At 52.2% G+C, this 18,800-nt stretch overlaps 8 protein-coding genes across 14 annotated transcripts; all 8 read left to right on the forward strand.

Moving 5' to 3' along the window:
- Positions 1-907: 907 nt before the first annotated feature.
- Positions 908-1,382, forward strand: ABB37_04971 (putative ubiquitin/ribosomal protein S27a; the record flags this gene model as incomplete). 3 transcript variants are annotated; one of them, XM_015802833.1, is made up of 1 exon in its annotated part: positions 908-1,382. In XM_015802833.1, the coding sequence occupies exon 1, from the start codon at positions 924-926 to the stop codon at positions 1,380-1,382; it is 459 nt and encodes a 152-aa protein (XP_015658349.1). In that variant the 5' UTR covers positions 908-923. The 3 variants fall into 3 exon arrangements, with proteins under 3 accessions (XP_015658349.1, XP_015658350.1, XP_015658351.1); XM_015802834.1 differs by having other exon boundaries at positions 911-1,382; XM_015802835.1 differs by having other exon boundaries at positions 917-1,382.
- A 511-nt stretch (positions 1,383-1,893) lies between these two features.
- On the forward strand, positions 1,894-3,365 carry ABB37_04972 (Dnaj protein-like protein; the record flags this gene model as incomplete). Of its 2 annotated transcripts, none has more annotated exons than XM_015802836.1 (1): positions 1,894-3,365. In XM_015802836.1, exon 1 carries the CDS (start codon positions 2,442-2,444, stop codon positions 3,363-3,365), a length of 924 nt encoding a protein of 307 aa, XP_015658352.1. In that variant the 5' UTR covers positions 1,894-2,441. The 2 variants fall into 2 exon arrangements, with proteins under 2 accessions (XP_015658352.1, XP_015658353.1); XM_015802837.1 differs by having other exon boundaries at positions 1,912-3,365.
- Positions 3,366-3,929: 564 nt separating this feature from the next.
- ABB37_04973 (hypothetical protein) lies at positions 3,930-4,221 on the forward strand (the record flags this gene model as incomplete). 2 transcript variants are annotated; one of them, XM_015802838.1, is made up of 1 exon in its annotated part: positions 3,930-4,221. In XM_015802838.1, the coding sequence occupies exon 1, from the start codon at positions 4,000-4,002 to the stop codon at positions 4,219-4,221; it is 222 nt and encodes a 73-aa protein (XP_015658354.1). In that variant the 5' UTR covers positions 3,930-3,999. The 2 variants fall into 2 exon arrangements, with proteins under 2 accessions (XP_015658354.1, XP_015658355.1); XM_015802839.1 differs by having other exon boundaries at positions 3,953-4,221.
- A 640-nt stretch (positions 4,222-4,861) lies between these two features.
- On the forward strand, positions 4,862-5,739 carry ABB37_04974 (hypothetical protein; the record flags this gene model as incomplete). Of its 2 annotated transcripts, none has more annotated exons than XM_015802840.1 (1): positions 4,862-5,739. In XM_015802840.1, the coding sequence occupies exon 1, from the start codon at positions 5,173-5,175 to the stop codon at positions 5,737-5,739; it is 567 nt and encodes a 188-aa protein (XP_015658356.1). In that variant the 5' UTR covers positions 4,862-5,172. The 2 variants fall into 2 exon arrangements, with proteins under 2 accessions (XP_015658356.1, XP_015658357.1); XM_015802841.1 differs by having other exon boundaries at positions 4,870-5,739.
- Positions 5,740-6,269: 530 nt separating this feature from the next.
- On the forward strand, positions 6,270-7,321 carry ABB37_04975 (putative ribonuclease H; the record flags this gene model as incomplete). Of its 2 annotated transcripts, none has more annotated exons than XM_015802842.1 (1): positions 6,270-7,321. In XM_015802842.1, the coding sequence occupies exon 1, from the start codon at positions 6,365-6,367 to the stop codon at positions 7,319-7,321; it is 957 nt and encodes a 318-aa protein (XP_015658358.1). In that variant the 5' UTR covers positions 6,270-6,364. The 2 variants fall into 2 exon arrangements, with proteins under 2 accessions (XP_015658358.1, XP_015658359.1); XM_015802843.1 differs by having other exon boundaries at positions 6,357-7,321.
- A 925-nt stretch (positions 7,322-8,246) lies between these two features.
- Positions 8,247-9,945, forward strand: ABB37_04976 (hypothetical protein; the record flags this gene model as incomplete). The annotated part of the gene is made up of 1 exon (XM_015802844.1): positions 8,247-9,945. The coding sequence occupies exon 1, from the start codon at positions 8,380-8,382 to the stop codon at positions 9,943-9,945; it is 1,566 nt and encodes a 521-aa protein (XP_015658360.1). The 5' UTR covers positions 8,247-8,379.
- An 832-nt stretch (positions 9,946-10,777) lies between these two features.
- Positions 10,778-13,556, forward strand: ABB37_04977 (hypothetical protein; the record flags this gene model as incomplete). The annotated part of the gene is made up of 1 exon (XM_015802845.1): positions 10,778-13,556. The coding sequence occupies exon 1, from the start codon at positions 12,906-12,908 to the stop codon at positions 13,554-13,556; it is 651 nt and encodes a 216-aa protein (XP_015658361.1). The 5' UTR covers positions 10,778-12,905.
- A 2,740-nt stretch (positions 13,557-16,296) lies between these two features.
- ABB37_04978 (hypothetical protein) lies at positions 16,297-17,843 on the forward strand (the record flags this gene model as incomplete). The annotated part of the gene is made up of 1 exon (XM_015802846.1): positions 16,297-17,843. The coding sequence occupies exon 1, from the start codon at positions 16,422-16,424 to the stop codon at positions 17,841-17,843; it is 1,422 nt and encodes a 473-aa protein (XP_015658362.1). The 5' UTR covers positions 16,297-16,421.
- Between the last annotated feature and the right edge of the window lie 957 nt (positions 17,844-18,800).

The following is an 18,800-nucleotide window of genomic DNA, read 5'->3' on the forward strand; positions in this document are numbered from 1 at the left end:
AAATCGCTACACAAGAAACCCCGAAAAGTAACGGTATTTGTAGGCTCTGTTTTTCTTTTTGTTTTCTCTCTGGATTGTTTTCGTTCATAGAACCTAATACTTTTACGTTTAAGCAGATACAAGCAAAGCAGGCTCAGCAAACAGTGTAAGATAAAACGTGTTTGCAACCACTCAATTTATTTATATTTATTCGTTAGTTTTGATTTTCTTGGGTGGGTGTTGGAGCTTTTCGCTTTCTTTTCTCTTTTGCTGTTATTATTATTATTATTATTGTTGGCTTTTGTTTTTGTTTATTTCCGTTACTTTACGAAGCTTCAAGCGAAACTGTACGGGCGATGCATCGCAACTATTCATGCAGTACAACCCTCACAGATGATACTAAAAGAAAGCGAAAAGGGCGACACCGAACAACGAAAAGGGTAAATGAAAAGCGGGTGCGTGACGCACGACCCGCGCCATTCTCTCTCGCTCTCGCTCTCTCTCTCTCTTCCTCTGAGAAGTGCGCAGTGTGATGAAGGCATCATCACGCTGCTTCATCGCCGTTGTTTCGTCTCTCCGCAACTCCCGCATCGACTTCCGCTGCCGCGAAGAGCCTGTAGGAAGCGAACCAGTGCACGGCGACGCTTTCCCCTGTGTGGGATATCTCCTGCGTCGGAGACGGTGGTCTCCGCAAAGCGGTGGCTCAAAACGTCAAATGCGAAGGGAAAGGTTGTTTTTGGCGGTTGCGAAAGAAATCCACGCGCGCCTCCCACTTTAGTCGATATCGTCTGTCCTCTTCTTTTGTCTTTTCTGACCACTTTCACTTGCTTTTTTTTTCTGTCTCCCCGCTGCCCCAATATGTGCCGCTGCTTCCCTCATCACTTATGTACTCCCTTTCACCACTCCCCCTTCCTCCCCTATTCATCAAAGAAGAAAAAGGAGAGATGCAGATCTTCATCAAGAACGCCGCCGGCCGCACGGTGGCGGTGCGCGTGTCCGCGGAGGACACCGTGGCCGCCCTCAAGGCGCAGGCCAACGTCGCGGAGGGCAACCTCTTCTTCGCTGGCATGTGCCTCGCCGAGGAGGAGACCCTCGCCGCCTACAACCTGGCCGCCGAGTCCACCATCGACGTGGTGGTGCCGGTGGAGGGTGGTAAGGGCAAGAAGAAGAAGAAGCGCATCTTCACGAAGCCGAAGAAGCCGACGCACCGCCACAAGCTGGAGAAGATGCGTGCCCTGAAGTACTTCAAGGTGACGGAGAACGACGACGGTTCCTACAAGGTCGAGCGCACTCGTCAGGACTGCCCGCACCCGCAGTGCGGCGCCGGCGTGTACATGGCGCAGCACAAGGACCGCCAGTACTGCGGCAAGTGCCACCTCACCTACAAGTCGGAGAGCAAGTAGGACGGCGACGCGGTGTGAAGGAAAAGCTTGACGTTGGCTGCACTTGCCCCATGTCCATTACCTCTTCCTTCTATTTTCTTTCCTTTTTATTTCTATCCTGATTTCTTTTTGGGTAATTGCAAAAGCAAGCAAACGAGCGAACAGACAAGAGAAGACTGTCACTTTGCTGGCGATGAGACGAGAAAGGCGCTTGAACGCCGTTGTGGAGAGGGTACGTCGTCTCAATCTACGAGTTTGACTTGTCCGGGCTGGTAAGGGCGGTGTCGAAGCAAGGGAAAGCTGCACTGAATAGTCACCGTAACGCCTTGTTGGAACAAGAATGAAGGAGAATTCGAAAACGTGGCTCTATGCAGGAGCAAAAGGCTTTTTTTTTCTTTTCACATGCTCATATGGGTTCTCGTGATTCTTATACCCCTGTGTTGCTTTCCATCTTTTCCACCAATCTCGGTTTTCTCTTACTCTTGGCGCCCCTTCGGCCTTCTTCTCCTCGTCAATTGAGTTTTCACTGCTGAGGAATCGAATTGAGAGCAGCGCATCTTTTGCCATTACAACACACAGTCCTTGCCAAGCACAACTGCAGCACAAAAAGTAGTAAGGGAGAACACTGCGCTTTCGAGGGCAGCATTCGCCCCTTATTTATTACCATCATTGACTCCTGTTGGTACCCATTGGACTTTTTCTCCTCTCTCCTATTCTCTTTTTAAGGTGGGGAAACATCAAACAAAGATCAAAGGCAAAAACAGAAACAACTGAGTTTCGCTGATATCATTAGTGCTGCTATTTTTGCCCTTTGTTTTATACGTACGCCGATATTGATTAACAAGTGTGGTAATATATATTTCTCTATTACTTCTATTCGGAAGTTGGGCTTTTTACCGTGTATTCTCTAATACTCTTTGCCGCTCACTCGCACTCCCTTTCTTCGAGTGACGCGGCGCTCTGCTCTGCCGACACACAACTCGCCAGGCTCCGCTCCATTTCGCGTCTTCCGCGTGTGTAGCTCTTCCAGACAAAAGCAGAGCAGCAAAAGAAAGCAAAACGGAGAAGACCCTTTGAACCATGGGTCTCTCCGACATCGACGAGGATGAGCCGGTGACGCACTCCCCGACCCGTCCCATCGTCCTCGCACCACCTTCCGCCGCCACCGCTGCAGTGGTCCCCACCGGCACCCCTCTCTACGATGAACGCGCCAGCACGAAAATCAACCGGCAGTTTAGCCCCTGCGCCAGTGCCAGCGCCGGCTCTGTCCTCGACGACTTATTCGGCAGCGTCGACATCAGCGCGTCACCGAGCTCCACACGGGCCAACGCCTCGCCTGTGTCGACGTCGTCTCCCAATACGGGCAAGCCGGTCTCGACCACCGCGGCGGCAGCACCGAGCGTGCTGGACGATTTGTTTGCGGCTCCTGCGCCACCCGCTGCTGGTGCTGGTGGTGTATCGATGGGGGCGGACAAGCAGAACGGCCATGCAGTTACGGAAAGCCACGCTGTTTTATACGTGGACGGCAACGGCTCCGGCGCGGGCGACGACGGCACCAACCTCTTGGACCTCTCCAAAGGAGCGAAGAAGGACAAGTACCACAACGCGGAGTCGTTTCTCGACGCCTTCGAACGTCAGGGCAAGAAGGGCGCTGTCCGCGGGGATGAGGGCGAGACGCTGGCGCATCTCACGCGCAACAAGGACGATAACAAAGTGCGGGCTCGCCTGCTCGCGTTGATGAACTACTACGACGTGCTCGGCGTGGCGCAGACCGCTTCGGAGGAGGAGATCAAGCGGAGTTACAAGAAGAAGGCACTGGAGCTGCACCCGGATCGCGTCGGTCGAGGGCAAACGCAGGAGGAGGCGGAGCTGTTCAAGGTGATCACAAAGGCACACGAGGTGCTGACCGACGCGGAGCAGCGCCGTAAGTACGACGAAAGCCTCTCAGGCGGTCAGCCAGTGGCGACGTCCGCCAACGACTGGTGGGGCCACGTGAACATGTGAGAAGGTGCGCGGCGAAGCCTCAGGGCCACCCGCACGCACTGTTTTCCTTAGATATCCTCTCGTGCTCGAATTGGCGGTGCGTGTGTGTGCTTCGTTCTCTTTTTCTGTTTTCTTACTCCCCCGCTGGCCTCGCTGCGTAAGCCTGCGGAACGGCAATCAAGTGACTCTAAAATACAAAAATAAGCTGGGGAAGTAACAGTGCTGGGTGAGAACAGCAGTTCCTCAGCCTGTAGAGTGGAAAAGAGTATCTCACAAGCGACTCACAGCTCAAAGGTGAGAATCCGATTCGTGAAGCTACGCTGTTGACGCGTCGTGCAACCGGCACCACGTATTCTTGCTTTTTTTTTCCCCTTTACATAAAGGATGTATCCATGTTTTTTTATCCTGGCGACTCCAATGACTGGCAGGCGCTTCTTTCGCTTTTCCTCCGCTTCCCCGCTCTTCCATCGACTGACCCCTTTGCTGCGATCTCTTCCCTTCAACCTTTCACATCTCAACACGCATGCATTATCTGTACTACATTTTCTCTTCATAATCTTCACAACATTTATTACGGACGTTTTCAGCTTCGTAACGCGCCATCGCAAAGTAATACACAAACGCACCTCTTCTTCACCGATACCCCTCTTCAAAGATGCTGCGTCGCTCCTTCACGATGCTGAACTGGCGTGACCAGGGCATCAGCTACGTCAAGTACCTGAACGTGTGCACAGAGACGCTCCACATGACCGTGAAGGAAAAGGCGCAGGGTAAGTACTCGAAGTTCTCGTCGCCCAACTACGTCGCGATCAAGTCCGACAGCGCGGGCGGTGTGGAGGAGGTGAACAAGGTGCCGATCTTCACGAAGGACTACTAAGAAGAACACAACATATACATATATGAAAGCTTTTCCTTGACGCACATCTGATGGGCGTTGCACGATCGATGCGTTGCACCTTCCATCGGGTGGCGCCGGAGGACGTGATTTGTTGACGTGGCGTCTCTGGGTATCACATTAGTTGTAGTAGAAAGGAAGATCCTACGCGCGCGTGTGCGTGTTCTGTATTAGGGGAAAAACAGCAACGAAGAGTAATCAAATTAACCACCATAGCTTGCACCACGATAACGCGGCATCAGAAGTCAATGCTCTCACTTAGCTGCGGGGGACTTTTCTTTCTCCTTGACGCAGCAGAGGAAAAAGGAAGAGGTCGTTTCTGCGCTGGAATGCTCCTTTTTGCTGTCGCGCCAATGCAGAACGTGAAGGAGCGCGATGACCGGGTTTACTTCTCCGACAACGCTCACGTGCGTGTTTTGCGCGGCGCCTTGCGCTTTTAATGCAAGTGAAGGATGAAGACAGCCTGCACATTTCCTATGCGTCCAACTGCGGGATGTTGTTGCAGTAAAGAAGCAGCACAAAAAACCCCCTCGCTCTGGGCGTTGTTAATGTCGATGCCCCCATTCGGTTTTCAATTCGTTTCATGCTTTGCCCCCCTCTCTTTTCTTTCCCGTCATTGGGAAGTACGTAAGAGCGTGGTTACTGCCCTTCGGCAACAAAACGTCTGCTGTTCAATTTTTTCGGAGAAGCTTGAAGGAACGCTCTAGCCCGCGCACGTCGTTGTTTGTAGCTCTAAGTTGGTAGCGTCTCACCGACTTGCTCCACTACTAGCGGCGCTTTTGCGAGCCCCGAGTGCGAGAGACGCCCGTTGCAAAATAAAAGTGGGATTTCTTTACCGAAGCGAAAATACTCACAGACACACAGGCTGCTTTCTCCTTTTTCATTTCACTTCTCCACAGCGCGAGAAGCAGCAACCCCGGGAAGGGAAAAAGGATGGCGTGGTACTTGAGTCCCTTCCGCGTGGGCTTCTGCGCCGTTTACGCTTACTTTGGCTACGTGCAGGTGCGCTGGATCGCCGCGGCGGAGGACCGCTATCGCCGCTCCAGCACCTGGAAGCCGGCCGTCGGGACGATCTTTGACCACAAGGTGGTCATGACGCGTGGGGGGTCAAGCCACGTCCAGTACAAGTTTAGCGTCGACGGCACGGAGTACATCGGGGATCGCTTCCGCAGTGGCGGCGTGCACAAGGAGGAGATGGTGACGAACCCCACCCTGCTTGGCGCGGGCACGCAACTTGTCATCTACTACAACCCTGCCGACCCGTCGGAGAGCGCCATCAAAATGCAGACAGATCGCGCCGCGGAGTCGGTCTTCGTCGTCGGTGCCATTTTCTCCTTCCTCATTGCGGTTCGCGCGGTGCGGTGTGAGACAATTCTGCCAAACATGTTTTACCGCTTCCTCGGCGTGAACCGACGCGTGGGCGGCATCTCAGGCCTGCGGGAGGCGCGCCCGCACGCAAAGCAGCGCATGAAGTACGGGAGGCAAACCGGGGCGCTGTAAGCGAGGAGGCATGAGAAAGATGGCTGCTGATCATTTTCTTCCCTGCTCATTGCTTTCTCTTCCGTTGCTACTATTTTTCAGCACCTCAGCCCTACATGGCTATGAGCCTGCTGTGCGTCGGCCGAGAGAGAGCTGTCGAAGTAAAGAAACAAAGAAGAAGCAGCTTCTTTGCGTTCGTCTCGTCTTGTTTTTCACACACTTCCTCACGAAGGAAGGCGCTCCAAAGTAGTACGCAGCTGCGAATGCTACCCGAGGTCCCACCACTTCGTCGTATCCAAGGGGTATCGATCCCGCGAGATGTGCCTGAGCGGTGCCACGTAAAGCAAGCGCGTCAGCCCCATGCTAGCAAGATTCCCTCTGTTCGCACGAGCAGATCTGTACGTCGCCATCCTGCTTCAACGAAAGAGCTACGTTTCATGCGAAGAGGATAAAACGAGAATACCGCTCCCTGCTGTCAATGCCCGTCAACGTTTCACCTGCCAACGACCCGCCTTCTTCTTCGTTTCTATTACTTCTCCCCTTTATAAAAAAGTCGTACAATACAGAGACGCACATCGTCGTTGCTCGTCTCCGATCACAACGCCTGAAAAAAAAAATAATAATAACCAATCCCACGTAGACACAAATGACGGATACGCCGTCTGCTCTCAGCGCACGGGCCTCGGTGCGGCTCAGCGGTGCCAAACGGCCGCGTGAGTCACGCATTGAATTCAGCGTAGATGAAGTGAAGGAGTCCCTCGGCGTTGGTGACGACTGCGTCGTCCTCGGTATCGATGAGGCAGGCCGTGGCCCCGTCATTGGCCCAATGATCTACACTGGCGCCGTCGTAGCTCTCGCCGAGCACGACGACCTCGTCCGGCTGTGCCACGTCGCCGACAGTAAAGTGTTAGACGAGCGCCACCGCCTCGCCTCGCTGCGGCAGCTGCAGCAGTTAAAGTCGTTTCGCGCCTTCACGGTGGTCGTGTCACCGCAGGCGATATCCTCCACCATGACGGGGCGCAGCGGGCGCACCTTGAACACGCTGAGTCACGAGGCGGCAATGCGCATAGTGTCAGAGGCCACGTTGGCCTCCGCGGGCAAGCTTTGTGCGGCCTACGTAGACACGGTGGGGCCTCCCGAGACGTACCAGGCAAAGCTGGCGGGGCGCTTCCCGCACCTGCGCGTGACGGTGTCGAAGAAGGCGGACTCGAAGTACCCAATTGTGTCGGCTGCCTCCATTGTCGCCAAGACGGCGCGGGACGCCGCCATCGCGGAGCTGGGGGAGAACGTGGGAAGCGGCTACCCGAGCGATCCGCGAGCCGTCGCCTGGCTGCGCTCTCACGTGCACCGCTTCTTCGTCTTTAGCCACGCTTACGACTACGTGCGCCACTCCTGGGGTCCCGTGATGCAACTCGCAAAGGACCCCGACGTGTGCGTCCCCGTGGTGTTTGCGCAGGACCTCGAGGCAGAAGAAGCGTCACGGCAGGGTGGGCGGAGGGAGGCGAACCAGCCGAAGCTGAGCTTCGCCAAGCCCGCGGCGAGGCGGCACACAGTGTACACCCACCTGCTGAAGCTTCGATACCCCGCGAGTCTGACAGACTAGCGGCTTGTCGTATTGTCCAGCTCTCGTTCTTATTGCTGCCGTTTCTAGCCGAGTCAAACGGAGGGGTCGTGCGATGGCCTGTCTGCTGTGGAGCGCACAACTCCTGCTTGCTTTCTGTCCTGCTGAGAGAGTCACCCAGGCGGATGCGAAAACTGCTTCACCGCGAAGCAAGCCTTTGCTGATGTTGTGATTCTCAACGCATAGACTCACACAAATACGCCCGTTGGAAGTGAACGCAAAAAGACATCGCACTAACCGTTCTCCTATGCTTTTCTTTGGGGGTTTTTGTTTGCTTTGCACCATGCATCTTTTGACGAAGATGCGAAATCTTAAAGATAGGCGTGAGTTAAACGGACACAGTGAGTTGTTTTGCATAGAAGTTTGTAATTCATACTGCATAGATGCATTTCCTTTTTTTTTTCCTTGGAGGTTCCTTTGCTTGTTGAGCGAAGCAGAGGAGAACTGTGAGACGCCGAAAGCGGTTTCCTGTTTGGTTTTCGAGGAGCCGTCGAAGTGGAACATCGCACACCCCGCTGTTCCACCGTCTGTTTTTTTTTGTTCCTGTTTCGGTTGTCTGTATTCGCTCCTGCTTTCACTTGTACTTACTGTTTTTATTTTAAAAAATCGAAAGGTAAAAAACCGACAAACACGAAGCGTTGTTGGAAAAAAAAAAGAAATCCACCTGAACGCAATTGATCATCCGCTGCTGTACCCTGAGACTCTTACGAAAAGCTCTCGTCGTCATTCAAAGCCCCACGCAACTGCTGTCCCTCGTTCTTTCTTATTGCCTCCACGACACTTTGGTTGTGCGTGTAGGGGAAACGCAGGCATTTGCGCACTGTGTGACTGCTTCACCACTTCTTGACAGCCGCACCTCCTCTTTTGCTCTCGAGCATTTCTCTTTTTATTTTCTTCCCCATTTGCTAGGTATATATGTGTATAAGATCGATTTTGTTGTAGTCGCTCAACAGCAGTAGCAATTTTCATTCATAGCGACGACATTGGAACGGTCGGAGGAGAACGGACGACATTGAGCGGGTCTCACCGCCGCAGCAACCATGTCACCGAAGACAACGACCGCCACCGCCGGTGCGGCGCAGATGCCGCTTCACGGGCGAATCGGGCGTGTTCTCCTGAACCCCCTCGTCGTCTTCATCATCACCTTCGGCATCCGCTACGGTCTCTTCTCGTTTCGCTACGCCGTCGAGCCGTTCCTCGCCGCCCCGGTCATCCCGCACCCGACCGTGGCGGAGTTCATCGGCTCCGACAGGGCAACGGCGTTGCACTACGGAGGCGAGTCCGCCTTTGTGAGCGGCACAACCGGGGAGCGCCAAGTCACGCCGCCGCCGGTGCACTTCAGCATGTGGATCCCGATGACGGAGGCGGCGACGTGGAGGGAGGCCGTCTTCTGGCGCGAGCGCGGCTTTGCGGATGCGCTGCCCTACTACCTACAGGCCTTAGCTCCTTGGTACGTCGCCTTCATCCCTGCCGTGCTGGCCACGCCGCCGTGGACGGGGCTGGTGCTGAGTGCGATGGACGGTGTGACGGCGGCGCTCATCTCGCAATGCGGCTCCGCCAACGCCGCGCTGCTCTACGCGTTTTTTGTGCTGAACCCGCTCGAGGCGTTGACCACCGCCTATGAGTCTCTCACGGCTTTTGAGTTGCTGCTGCTGACTCTCACCGTGCAGTTGTGCGCGCGCCGGCGCACGTCGGTGGTGGCCCACGCTGCGGCGCTGCTGTGTGCGTTGACTCTTGGGAGTCACTTCATTGCGGTTCCTATTGCGGTGCTCGCCCCTATCGGCACCTCGTCGAAGGCGGCTGCGTTTGGGGCTGCCGTGGCGGCCACGTTTGGCGTGGGTGCCTACGCGATAGGTTACCTCTACCTCACCGAGGACTCGCACCGGTCCACCTCGCTCTACGCGCCACCGGACAACGGTGTGATGTGGTATGTGCGGCAGCTAGTCCTGCCGTCGTTTGGGCGTTGTCTGGAGATCTTTATGTTGCAACTCGCGCCGACTTTGCTGGTTCCCATGGCGGTCGCGTTCCCCACCAGCTACGTTCGTGGGCGACTCGCAGGACCACAGTCGTTAGCCAAGAAAGCGACCGCCGCTGCTGCTGCTGCCGTTCCGAATGTGGCGGTGGAAGCGGTGTCGTACCCTCGTATATTCCCCGACGTGCGAGTCTTCTTTGTGTTGATGGCGGAAGGTCTCTCACTGCTTTTCCGCGCCCAGATCACGCTGCCCTATTGCTTCCTGTTCGTGCTCCTCTTTTACTCGTGCATGAACCCGGCGGCGAGCAAGACGGTGACGCTAGAGGATAAGCGCGTTGTCACCTACTCTGTTTACCAGCGTGTGCGTCTGCTGGTGCCGATTTTTATCCAACTGACGAGTGTTCCTCTGCAGGTCAGCTTCTACGCGGGGTGGGCGTTGCGCGAAACCGCCAACGCGAATTGGAAGTTCTTCTCCGACATCGGCTTCCTCATCGGGTCCACCGCGTTCTGTGCGATGTGGTACGCCGAGGTAGTCGACGACGCCATCGCCTGCGAGAGGGCGATGGGCGAGGTAACGGTAGATGCTGCAACGCCGGCTGATGATGCTCCTGCCGCGACGCCGAAGACGGAGTGATCGGGAAACACAAGCGACGAAGGTGTCACGGAGTCATCGTATTTTGCAATACTGCTCTCCTTTTTTTTTCTTTCTGTGTGCGGTGGTATCGATGTGCCGTGCTACGCGAGGAAGAAAAAGATGTGTCTTGCGTTTCTTCACGATAGCACAGGTCGTCCTTGTATAGAGGAGGGCTGTGCTATTGCGGATCTTTTTTTTTCACTTGGGCTGTGGAAAGTGCGAATAGGCTGCTTCCTTTGATATGTTCCCTCTTCCCTCCTCTTTTTTTTAAACGTTGTCTGCGAAAGGTTCCGCCGCGTAGGAGGAAAAGCATGCTGCCAATGCTGCTGCCTCGTTCATTTAGGGGAAGGTCGCATGCCCAATCATTCAATAAGAAAAGCAGAAGATAGAAGCAAGCAGAAGAACCAAAAAAAAAAATAAGCTTCACAGAATATACTACTGCGACGCGCCTCCATTAAAGTTGATGAATGTCTCTTCCTTTTTTTTGTAGATCTGCTTTGCTCCACTTCACGGACCCCACGTTTTGCGTAAGTGCTATCGGGAACGGTTGCATTTGTTTTCGCACGGTTTGTGTTGTTGTGTTGATCCACCGATCACTAAAAAAACAACGCGCCTTTTCTCTCCTCTTACTGTTTCTTCATCCCAAGACGACTGGACTCGCCTTTCACCCCTGATGTGAAGCAAACAAACAAACTGGTAAAACACACTTCTCTTGTCAACCCTCCCTCTTTCTTCCTTCCACTTGCACACACCGCACACCCATACCCGCGCACGTACGCGCATGTGCTGCGTTCCATCACTCTGCCGAAACAACACAACCAAAAAACCTCGTAGTGTCTGATGTGAAAGAAAGGAAACAAGCCTATTCAAACCCTTAAGAAAACACACCTTTCAGCCACTTGTTTTTCGTTCTGCTGAAGTGCCTTTAGTTCGCGATACTTTTGAGACCCTTTTTCTCAACTAAACGTTTAGTGAGACAAGAGATACACCGAAAAGCTGAAGCGCTGCAATAGCAGAGTAAAATTACTTTTCCACATTAGAGCGACATTGTCTTCTTCATTTCAGCTGTTGTTTTGTGTTGTGGTAAGAGAGATCTTTTCCTCTCTCGTAAGACCTCTTTACTGCTATTTATGAAAAAGGAAAAACATTGAAAAACACTAAACACAACTAAAGAAATCATCTTTGCACTCGGTTTTTATCTTTTTTTATCTCTGTTGTGTATCTTCAACTACATCTGTTTTTTTCTTGTTTTTTCTTGTTTCTTTTTGTGAAGTTTTCGTAGGATGTATGACATTTTTTTCTGAAGAAAACTGTTTTCTACAGCAACTAACTCTTTTCACCTCTCTTTTCTTTCTTTGATTTTTCATTTTTCATGCGTATTTGTGTGTTCTGCGTCTTTTCCCGTGCTTGATCTATTCTTCTTTATTTTTTTGTCTCTTTTTCATTTAACCCCCACGCACGATAAAACTCTCTTTGTGCTTTCGGATACAATTCGTGTAACCACAGGATTTTTGTCTAGCGGCCTTTCTCTTTTTTTTTTCCTTCCTCTTGCAGCTTTCCGCGTGACGTTCACTGGTGGCTAAGTGAACAAACGACGAGGCGAAAAAAGAAAGAACACATCAAAATCAGAAACAGGAAACGAAGAAAGATCGCAAGCACGTGACTACACACGCGAGAGCCCGACATACTCTTGGGTTTTTTTTTGGTTTCTTCTTCTGTGTCTCAAGTCTTTTCTTCTTTTATTATTTTAAGAAAAAAGGATACTATCTTCTCCTGTTGCTCGCGAGAAAGAAAAAGGTCTACTTTTTTTTCATCGGCACGATTCTTTCTTGCCCCTTCTTTTTTCTATATATTACTTACGTGTGTCGTTGTGGTTTGGGTTTCTTCGACAAAGGGAAGCGGCAGCGTACCCCTCTCTTCGATCTGCAGCCGAGTACTTTCGCCTTCAGAGAAAGAAGAGGTGAAGAAGCTGTCGTGCCTAGTAAACGTGCGAGCCTTAACAAAGAAAAAACCCTAATTTCTTTATTTTTCCTTTTGTGAGAGAAACTGTAGTTCAGTTGCGTAAACGCAGAAAACACACGAAGAACAGCGGTGTTTTCCTCCTCTATTATCATTATTTGGCCCTCGTTTGCTTCACCGTGGTTATTCGTGTGTGCCATTCTGTGTTGTTTTGGGCGCAGCACCACATTTATACTTCTATCCTGCTGCATCGTGCGACGTCTCTCCTGTTTTTGTTTGTGTAGCATCTTTTTTCATTTTCTTCTGTTGTTTTGCATCTGCTGGCAAAAAACAACAACATCACGAGTCCCTCAACACAGCTTTGCGGTTGTCGACGCTGCTTTCCTTCAGCTGAAGCGTTTGTTTCCGTCCCCCTCCTCCTCCTCTTTTTGTGTTCGTTGGACTCCTCTTTCTTCCTCTTTCGTTTTTGCCCCCCTACCCCCCTTTTTTTTTTCACCGATCAGATCGGCTGTAGTCAGCGTCAAGAGAAACCACACGTCGAGCAAAGTAGGAGAAGGAGACACACACACGACCGCGATTCAAAACCCTTGTGCTAAGTGCTTTCAAGAGCCGTAAAGGAGCTAGCTTGTCTATATTCATTTTTTTTTGTTTCTCACTCCGCACTTGATTAACTGAACGGCTTTTGTGGCTGTGGTTGTTTTCTTTTCTTCTTCCTTCTTGTTCACATCGCTTTACCGCCTTTTTTTACTTTCTCGTTTCTCCCTCTTTATAGCTTTGCTTTCCCGCTAAGGCTCGTCTGCTCTTATTGTGCCCTACATCTTTTTTATTCTCCGTGGTGGCACTTCTTTTCAAAAGGTTCAGCCCTTTGTTCTCTTCTCTTCTCTTACCTCGCTGCCGCTCACCGCCCCTTTTTTTCTGCTTTTTTACTGTAAAAAGCCGGGGAGAAGGGCCAAGGAACTCGCTCGCTCTGTTTTTGCTCTTCTGGTTCTGCAGGTTGCAGCATGCCAAGGACCGACCGACGCCCCACGCATGTCCGCTCACGTTTCTCTCGGTGCCTTTTTACGACCGTGATCGCCGTTCTCCTCCTGCTGTCTCTGCACGGCAGCTCGATTGCCGGCACCTACCCCCACCATCTCAGCAAAGATACACCAAATACCACAACGGATCCGGCGACGCGCGACGCGCCCCTGCCGCCGCCGCAGTCGTCGCCGCCGCCCAGCACCTTCGCCGCCCCACAAAGGGGCTCGCCGATCGTCTCCCTGCAGGGCGCCTGCCGCTCGGAGTTGAAGCTGTACTGCCATGACGAGCCGACGTCGCCGCTGCGGTGCTTGGTGGGGCAGTTCTACCGCCTCAAGTCCGCCAGCACCGGCAGCCGCAACGCCGAGGAATCCCGTCGTCCCTCTGTCTTTTCGGATGTGTGCGAGGCGTGGCTGACGGCCCGCGACGTCTGTCTCTCGTTTGTCCACGCGCACGGCAGAGATCTGTGTGGTGCCGCGGTGCAGGACGCGCGGGAGTGCCTGCGGCAGATCCCCGCCGTGTTCCTCCCGCCAAAGTGCGTGACGAGCGACTACTATGAAGGGGTGCGGCTGGTGGGGAAGCTGCGCCAGCACCAAACGGCGGATGCCCGTCTTCGCCGAATTCACGGGCAGTGAAGCACAATGAAGGACAACCAGAGGAGGGGACCGAAGGTGGAGTGCTGAAAAACAATTCTCCTCTCTGTGGAGCCCCGAGAAAGTCGCTCCACGCGCGCTCTCGCGCCTTTCTTTTCGTTTGTACGCCTGCGCTTGTGCCTCGCTGCACGTACGCGAGGCCGACACACGTCTCATTCGTTTGCTTTCGCTGCTTTCACACGTAGAGTAATCGACGTCTCCGCCCAAAACAACAACAAGAAAGGGGAAAAATAAAAAGCTAGACTCAAAACTACGCCGTCATACCGTTTCCGCATGAATGACACCTTTTTCCTCCGTTTTTTTTTCCTCTTTCTTTCTGTATAGCCTCTCGTCACCGAGTATTGTTTACACGTTATATATGTATATATATATATATATATATATCCATGTAGATGCCTTCGCTCAACATTGAACACGGCTCCTATTACTTGTATGCAGAGGAGTCGGTTGCATTCGAGGAGAACAGCGACAACAGAAAATGAAAGGACCAATCGATGCAATCAAACAAGTCAAGAAACAACAAAAACATTAAATTCAAAAAATGAAAAACAAACAAAAAAATAAAAAAGAAGAGATAAACGCAGACGCAAACGGACCTGTGGAAGGAAGAGGGAAAGAACGGGAGAGATAGGGGATTGACGGATTGAGAAGCGCCACGCAAGGCTGACATGACGGAATTGGCTCGTTTATTATTACTTTGTATCGATGTTTTTTTTTTCTTCATATGTACGTCTACGTCGCCCCTCATTTTTTCTGTCTTTTCGTTTGACTCACAGTTCGTTGTTGTTTTGTTTTTCTTCTGTGTTTCTCTCTCTCGCATTTTTAATTACTCTTCTCCGTTCTGATATTGCCTTCTCTTTTTATCGCTGAAAAGAGCGTGTGTTCTTCAACTCACTTCGATTTCTTTTCTTTCCGTTTTTCTTTCTTTTCACCTAGAGTTGACGGCTGCCGAAAGTTCTACCTGCCAGGGTCAGCCCTGATTTCCTTCTTGCTTTTATTTACTTTTCCCCAGCGCAATTTCGATTTGCGCTTGAGGCACAGTCGGAGAGCAGAAGGTATTGCGGCTTTCTGAGATTGTCTCCTTTCGTGCTTACTCATCAACGCCGCTTTCGGAACTTGGTGCGGCACCTTTGCGCGAACAATTCTTCGCCGTTTTTTCCCCTTTTCTTTACAATGCTTTTACCGCTTCCTTTTCTCATAAGTTGACTTTGCAGTTAACGTCCATCGATGCTTTATGGGACAACAAGGAGCAAAAGGAAAAGAAAAAAAAATCGTGCGCTCGCTCACCTGAACGCTTAAGAGAGCACACCGATCTATGTAATGAGATGAGTGACTGTGTTACCCCTCCCTTTTTTTTTCTTTCCTTCACCTTTATATCTGTTACTGCATTTAGAGTCACGTTTCACTGGGTCCAGTAGCTGATTCGGAGGAAAAGAAAAACAATGATGACGGGAGTTGCTCGATCTACCTGAGTAGCAGAAGAAGGGGTGGTTTGTTGAACCTGCGTGTGTGTGTGTGTGTGTGCTTGTGTGTGTTGGCGGACTTTCTCACCGGCACGGCGACAGCAGCCGCAGCAGCGTTGCCGAAGGTTGTTAGAGATGGTCACAGTCAAGAAACTTCTTTTTTCTTGCCGTCTTCCGCAGCCGCCGAACATCGCACGTAGTGCGTCTTCATCGCTTTCTTTTTCTCTTCTCTCTCTACACACAATAAACTGCTTTCTTCTATTTGAACTACAAGACCTTTTTTTGGTATTTTTCTTTATGTTGTTTCACATTACTTTGAAGTGGGCCGCGGAGACGAAATAGGCGTAGTCGAAGTATACAAGCAAGACGTGAAGGGAGATTAAGATGCATTCGAAGGAAAAAAGGTGGCTGAGGGAGATCAGCCGATTTAGAATCAATCTTTTTTGTTGTTGATGGTGTATGCAGGCTTATGTTTACCTGCGTATTTGCTTTGTCATGGTATCCCTTTTTTTTAACGAGTGAGTTCTTTCTGCTTGTGTAACATCTATGCAAGGATGAAAAGACCCCCAAGATGATACCTTCCCTGTTCTTCTCCCTTTATTTTTCTTGTTCTGTCCGCCCTACTCCGCCTTTTTTCCTCTCTCGCCCGAATATTCCAGATGTTTTTTTTTTCTATCTAGTTTGTTTTCTTTTTCCTTTTTTTTTCTTTCATTGGTCACCGTAGTGCTGTTTTGCGTTGACTTGGCTTCACGAATGGAAGTGGGAGCACAGTCCTTTCGCCCTGCTCTCTGTAGTTTTCTTTCACACCGCTGATATTCCTTCGGCTGCTCCCACCTCCTTGCTTTTGGACATCAAAGCCAGTCAAATCTCTTTTTCCCTTCTGTTGTATCAGAGAGGCTGTGCTTTAACATCTGATAAAAACGAACAAACGTACTCGATCCCATGTGAAAGCGGGCTCTCTGGTTCGTGAGAGGGCAGCCCGTGCTGCGTACGAGGCGGAACTGGGCATTGGTTAAGAGCTGGTTTGAAAACAGAGAAAAAGGAATCGCAAGACCGCGGCCTTTGGCATGCGCTACCTGCCTCAAATAATAATAATAATAAAAAAACAAATGGCGCGTACTAGGAGACGTCTCTCATGGCTCTGTGCATCAGTTCGCGCTGCAAGGCGAAGGCGGTGCACCACATGCGCATGCGCAGCAGTTGCTTGTACACTTCCTTTGTCATTTTCTTTCCTTTTCTTTCTTGCGTATGCTTCGTGCAGTACCCTGGACACGGCCCGGTGCGGTGCGACCCCCCTCACAGCGCTAACACGCCAGCACACATCTTTGCGGATAGCACCCGTTGGAAAGAAAAGAAGAAGACCATCACCGAGTTTTGCCCCACCATGGCCGCCACCGTATCTCACACCTTCCTTGTTGCCTTGGCGGCGCTGTACCTCTTCTGGGGTACTGCGCAGACTCTCAGTCTCAAGTGGGCCGATAGCATCGACGTCTCGGACGGTTTCGCAGGACCTGTAGACAACGGCCCCGTCAACGGCGGCAGCGATGTGGTGATGTTTCGGCTTCTCTACTCCTTCGCCCACCCCTTCACGCAGGCCTTTTTCATGTTCTGCGCAGAGTCGTGCTGCTTTGTGGTGTTTGTCGCGATGCTGGCCTGGAAGAAGTACGTGGCACCTCGTGTGAGTAGTGGTGCGAGCAGCGACGGCAGCCCCGCGGCGACCGGTACGCTGACGGCTGGCGAGGACTACGCACTGCCCTGCAACCCCTGCGTGTGGCTGCTGCCCTCCGGTGCCGATTTCTTGGCCAGCATCATTCAAAACGTTGGCATGACGCTCACCTACGCCTCTGTTTATCAGATGCTGCGTGGCGCGACGGTGGTGTGGATCGCAATCATCTCCTACTTTTGGCTGGGCCGCCGCTTTACGAAGGTGGAGGTGTGGGGCATGGGCTTCGTCGTGGTCGGTCTCTCCTTTGTGGGCCTCAGCAGCGTCCTCTCCGGCAAAGCCGCCTCCGCGGAAAACGACCGGCACTCGAACATGATGCTGGGCAACCTGCTCATCATCTCCGCACAGGTCCTCCACGCCTACCAAGGCGTGTGCGAGGAGCGCCTGGTGCACTTGTATAAAATCCCTCCGCTTCAGATGGTGGGCACCGAGGGCGTCTACGGCATTGGCATGACGCTGACACTCCTAGCGTTTCTGCAGTTGATTCCCACGGCCACCTGCGGGCACAACCTTGTTGCGGTGGAGGAGTTCTCCGGTGCGACGGGGGTCCGCGCCGTCTACACCAACGTGACATGGGTGCAGCAGCTGCAGCCCGCGCTGAAGGTGCCGTACGACGACGTTGTGCTCGCCTTCGCGCAGGTGCGAGAGTCGTGGCTGTGCTGGCTGTTCATCCTCATCTACGTCCCTGCCGGCTTCTTTTACAACGCGTGTCAGATGAACATCATCAAGTACGTTTCGGCTGCGGCCACCGTCATGCTCGGCTCGCTGCGCAACGTCACGGTGTGGCTTGTGTGTCTGATGATCCCCTCCATCTTTGGGGAGCACTTCAACGTGGTGCAGTTCTTCGGCTTCTTGCTGCTCGTCTTTGGCAACGTGCTCTTTCAGCGCGTGTGGATCACCCACTTTGACCAAGTCCTTCCCGCACACATTGTCGAGGGCTGGCCGGCACTCTTCCAGGACCGCGCGAAGGAGCGTCGTGAGGAGCAGCTGGAGGACGCCTCGCCGGTGGTGGAGATGGCGGAGCGAGCGAAGGACTCCGCGTCTGCGCCGCCCGACGTTCGCCAGCATTCGAAAGCAACGTAAAGCACTATCGGTTGAATGACCACCACAGGAATGCATTTGTGTGAGCGGATGAATAATAATAATAATAGTTTTTGTTCCTCGTGCTGCCTCAAAGATTGTTGTCAACCCGCACGAACACGTGTGCCTTTGTGTGCTTCGTGTCTTGTCGTTGAACTCGCGTGCGTTGAGCCCTGTGGGGCCAACCGGCGGCTCGATAACGGAGGGCAAGAGGTAACCGGCGAGTACGCCGTCCAACTCGTGGCGAACCGAGCACCCCACACTTTTTGAAAATCTCCATCTCTATTATCAGTATTTAAATTCCAATTGTTGTTAATGCCGGGCTTTTTCTTTTCTTCTATTTTTGCGGTTTTATCGCGAACCCAGATCTGCTTGAGCTAGCTTTGTAAGAAGATAACTTTACCTGCTTTCGATTGTAGAAAAGAAAAAAGACCTGAAGCTGCGTCGGGGCTCTTCGCTGACTTGTGCTGTATCGCTGTGCTGCATCTTTTCTCCCCCTCTGCCCCGTCCAAATAATACTGTGAAGAGGCGTGTGTGTACACGCTGGGGAGGCGGGCTGTTCTATTCGTCAACATTCACGTCCAAACGAATTATTGATATCCAAGCGCAAGGGCGAAGCGTTCGCCTCTCAATCTGTTTTTCTGTTGCTGTAGTTGCCTGAATGATGACGGGGGTGGCCTTGGGTGGATGATCTGAACGCGTCATGAGAAGGTGCCTTCGGCGCACCGCTCTCTATCTAAAAGCTACCGCGCTCCACTTCCACAACCGACAAAAGTGAAAAAAACAAATGAGCGGTGCTTTTGGCCCTCGCTCTCGTTTCGAATGCACACATCTGTTTCCGCAGTTCACGCTGGCGCATTTTTGCCGCGGTAAAGCAAAACCACCACAACCGAATGAGGAACCGCGAAGGAAAACAATAGCCTGTTCTGCCATGCATGCTCCGAGCGAAGCGTGACACCT

Source organism: Leptomonas pyrrhocoris (genome assembly GCF_001293395.1).
Source record: "Leptomonas pyrrhocoris isolate H10 chromosome Unknown, whole genome shotgun sequence".
Lineage (NCBI taxonomy): Eukaryota > Euglenozoa > Kinetoplastea > Trypanosomatida > Trypanosomatidae > Leptomonas > Leptomonas pyrrhocoris.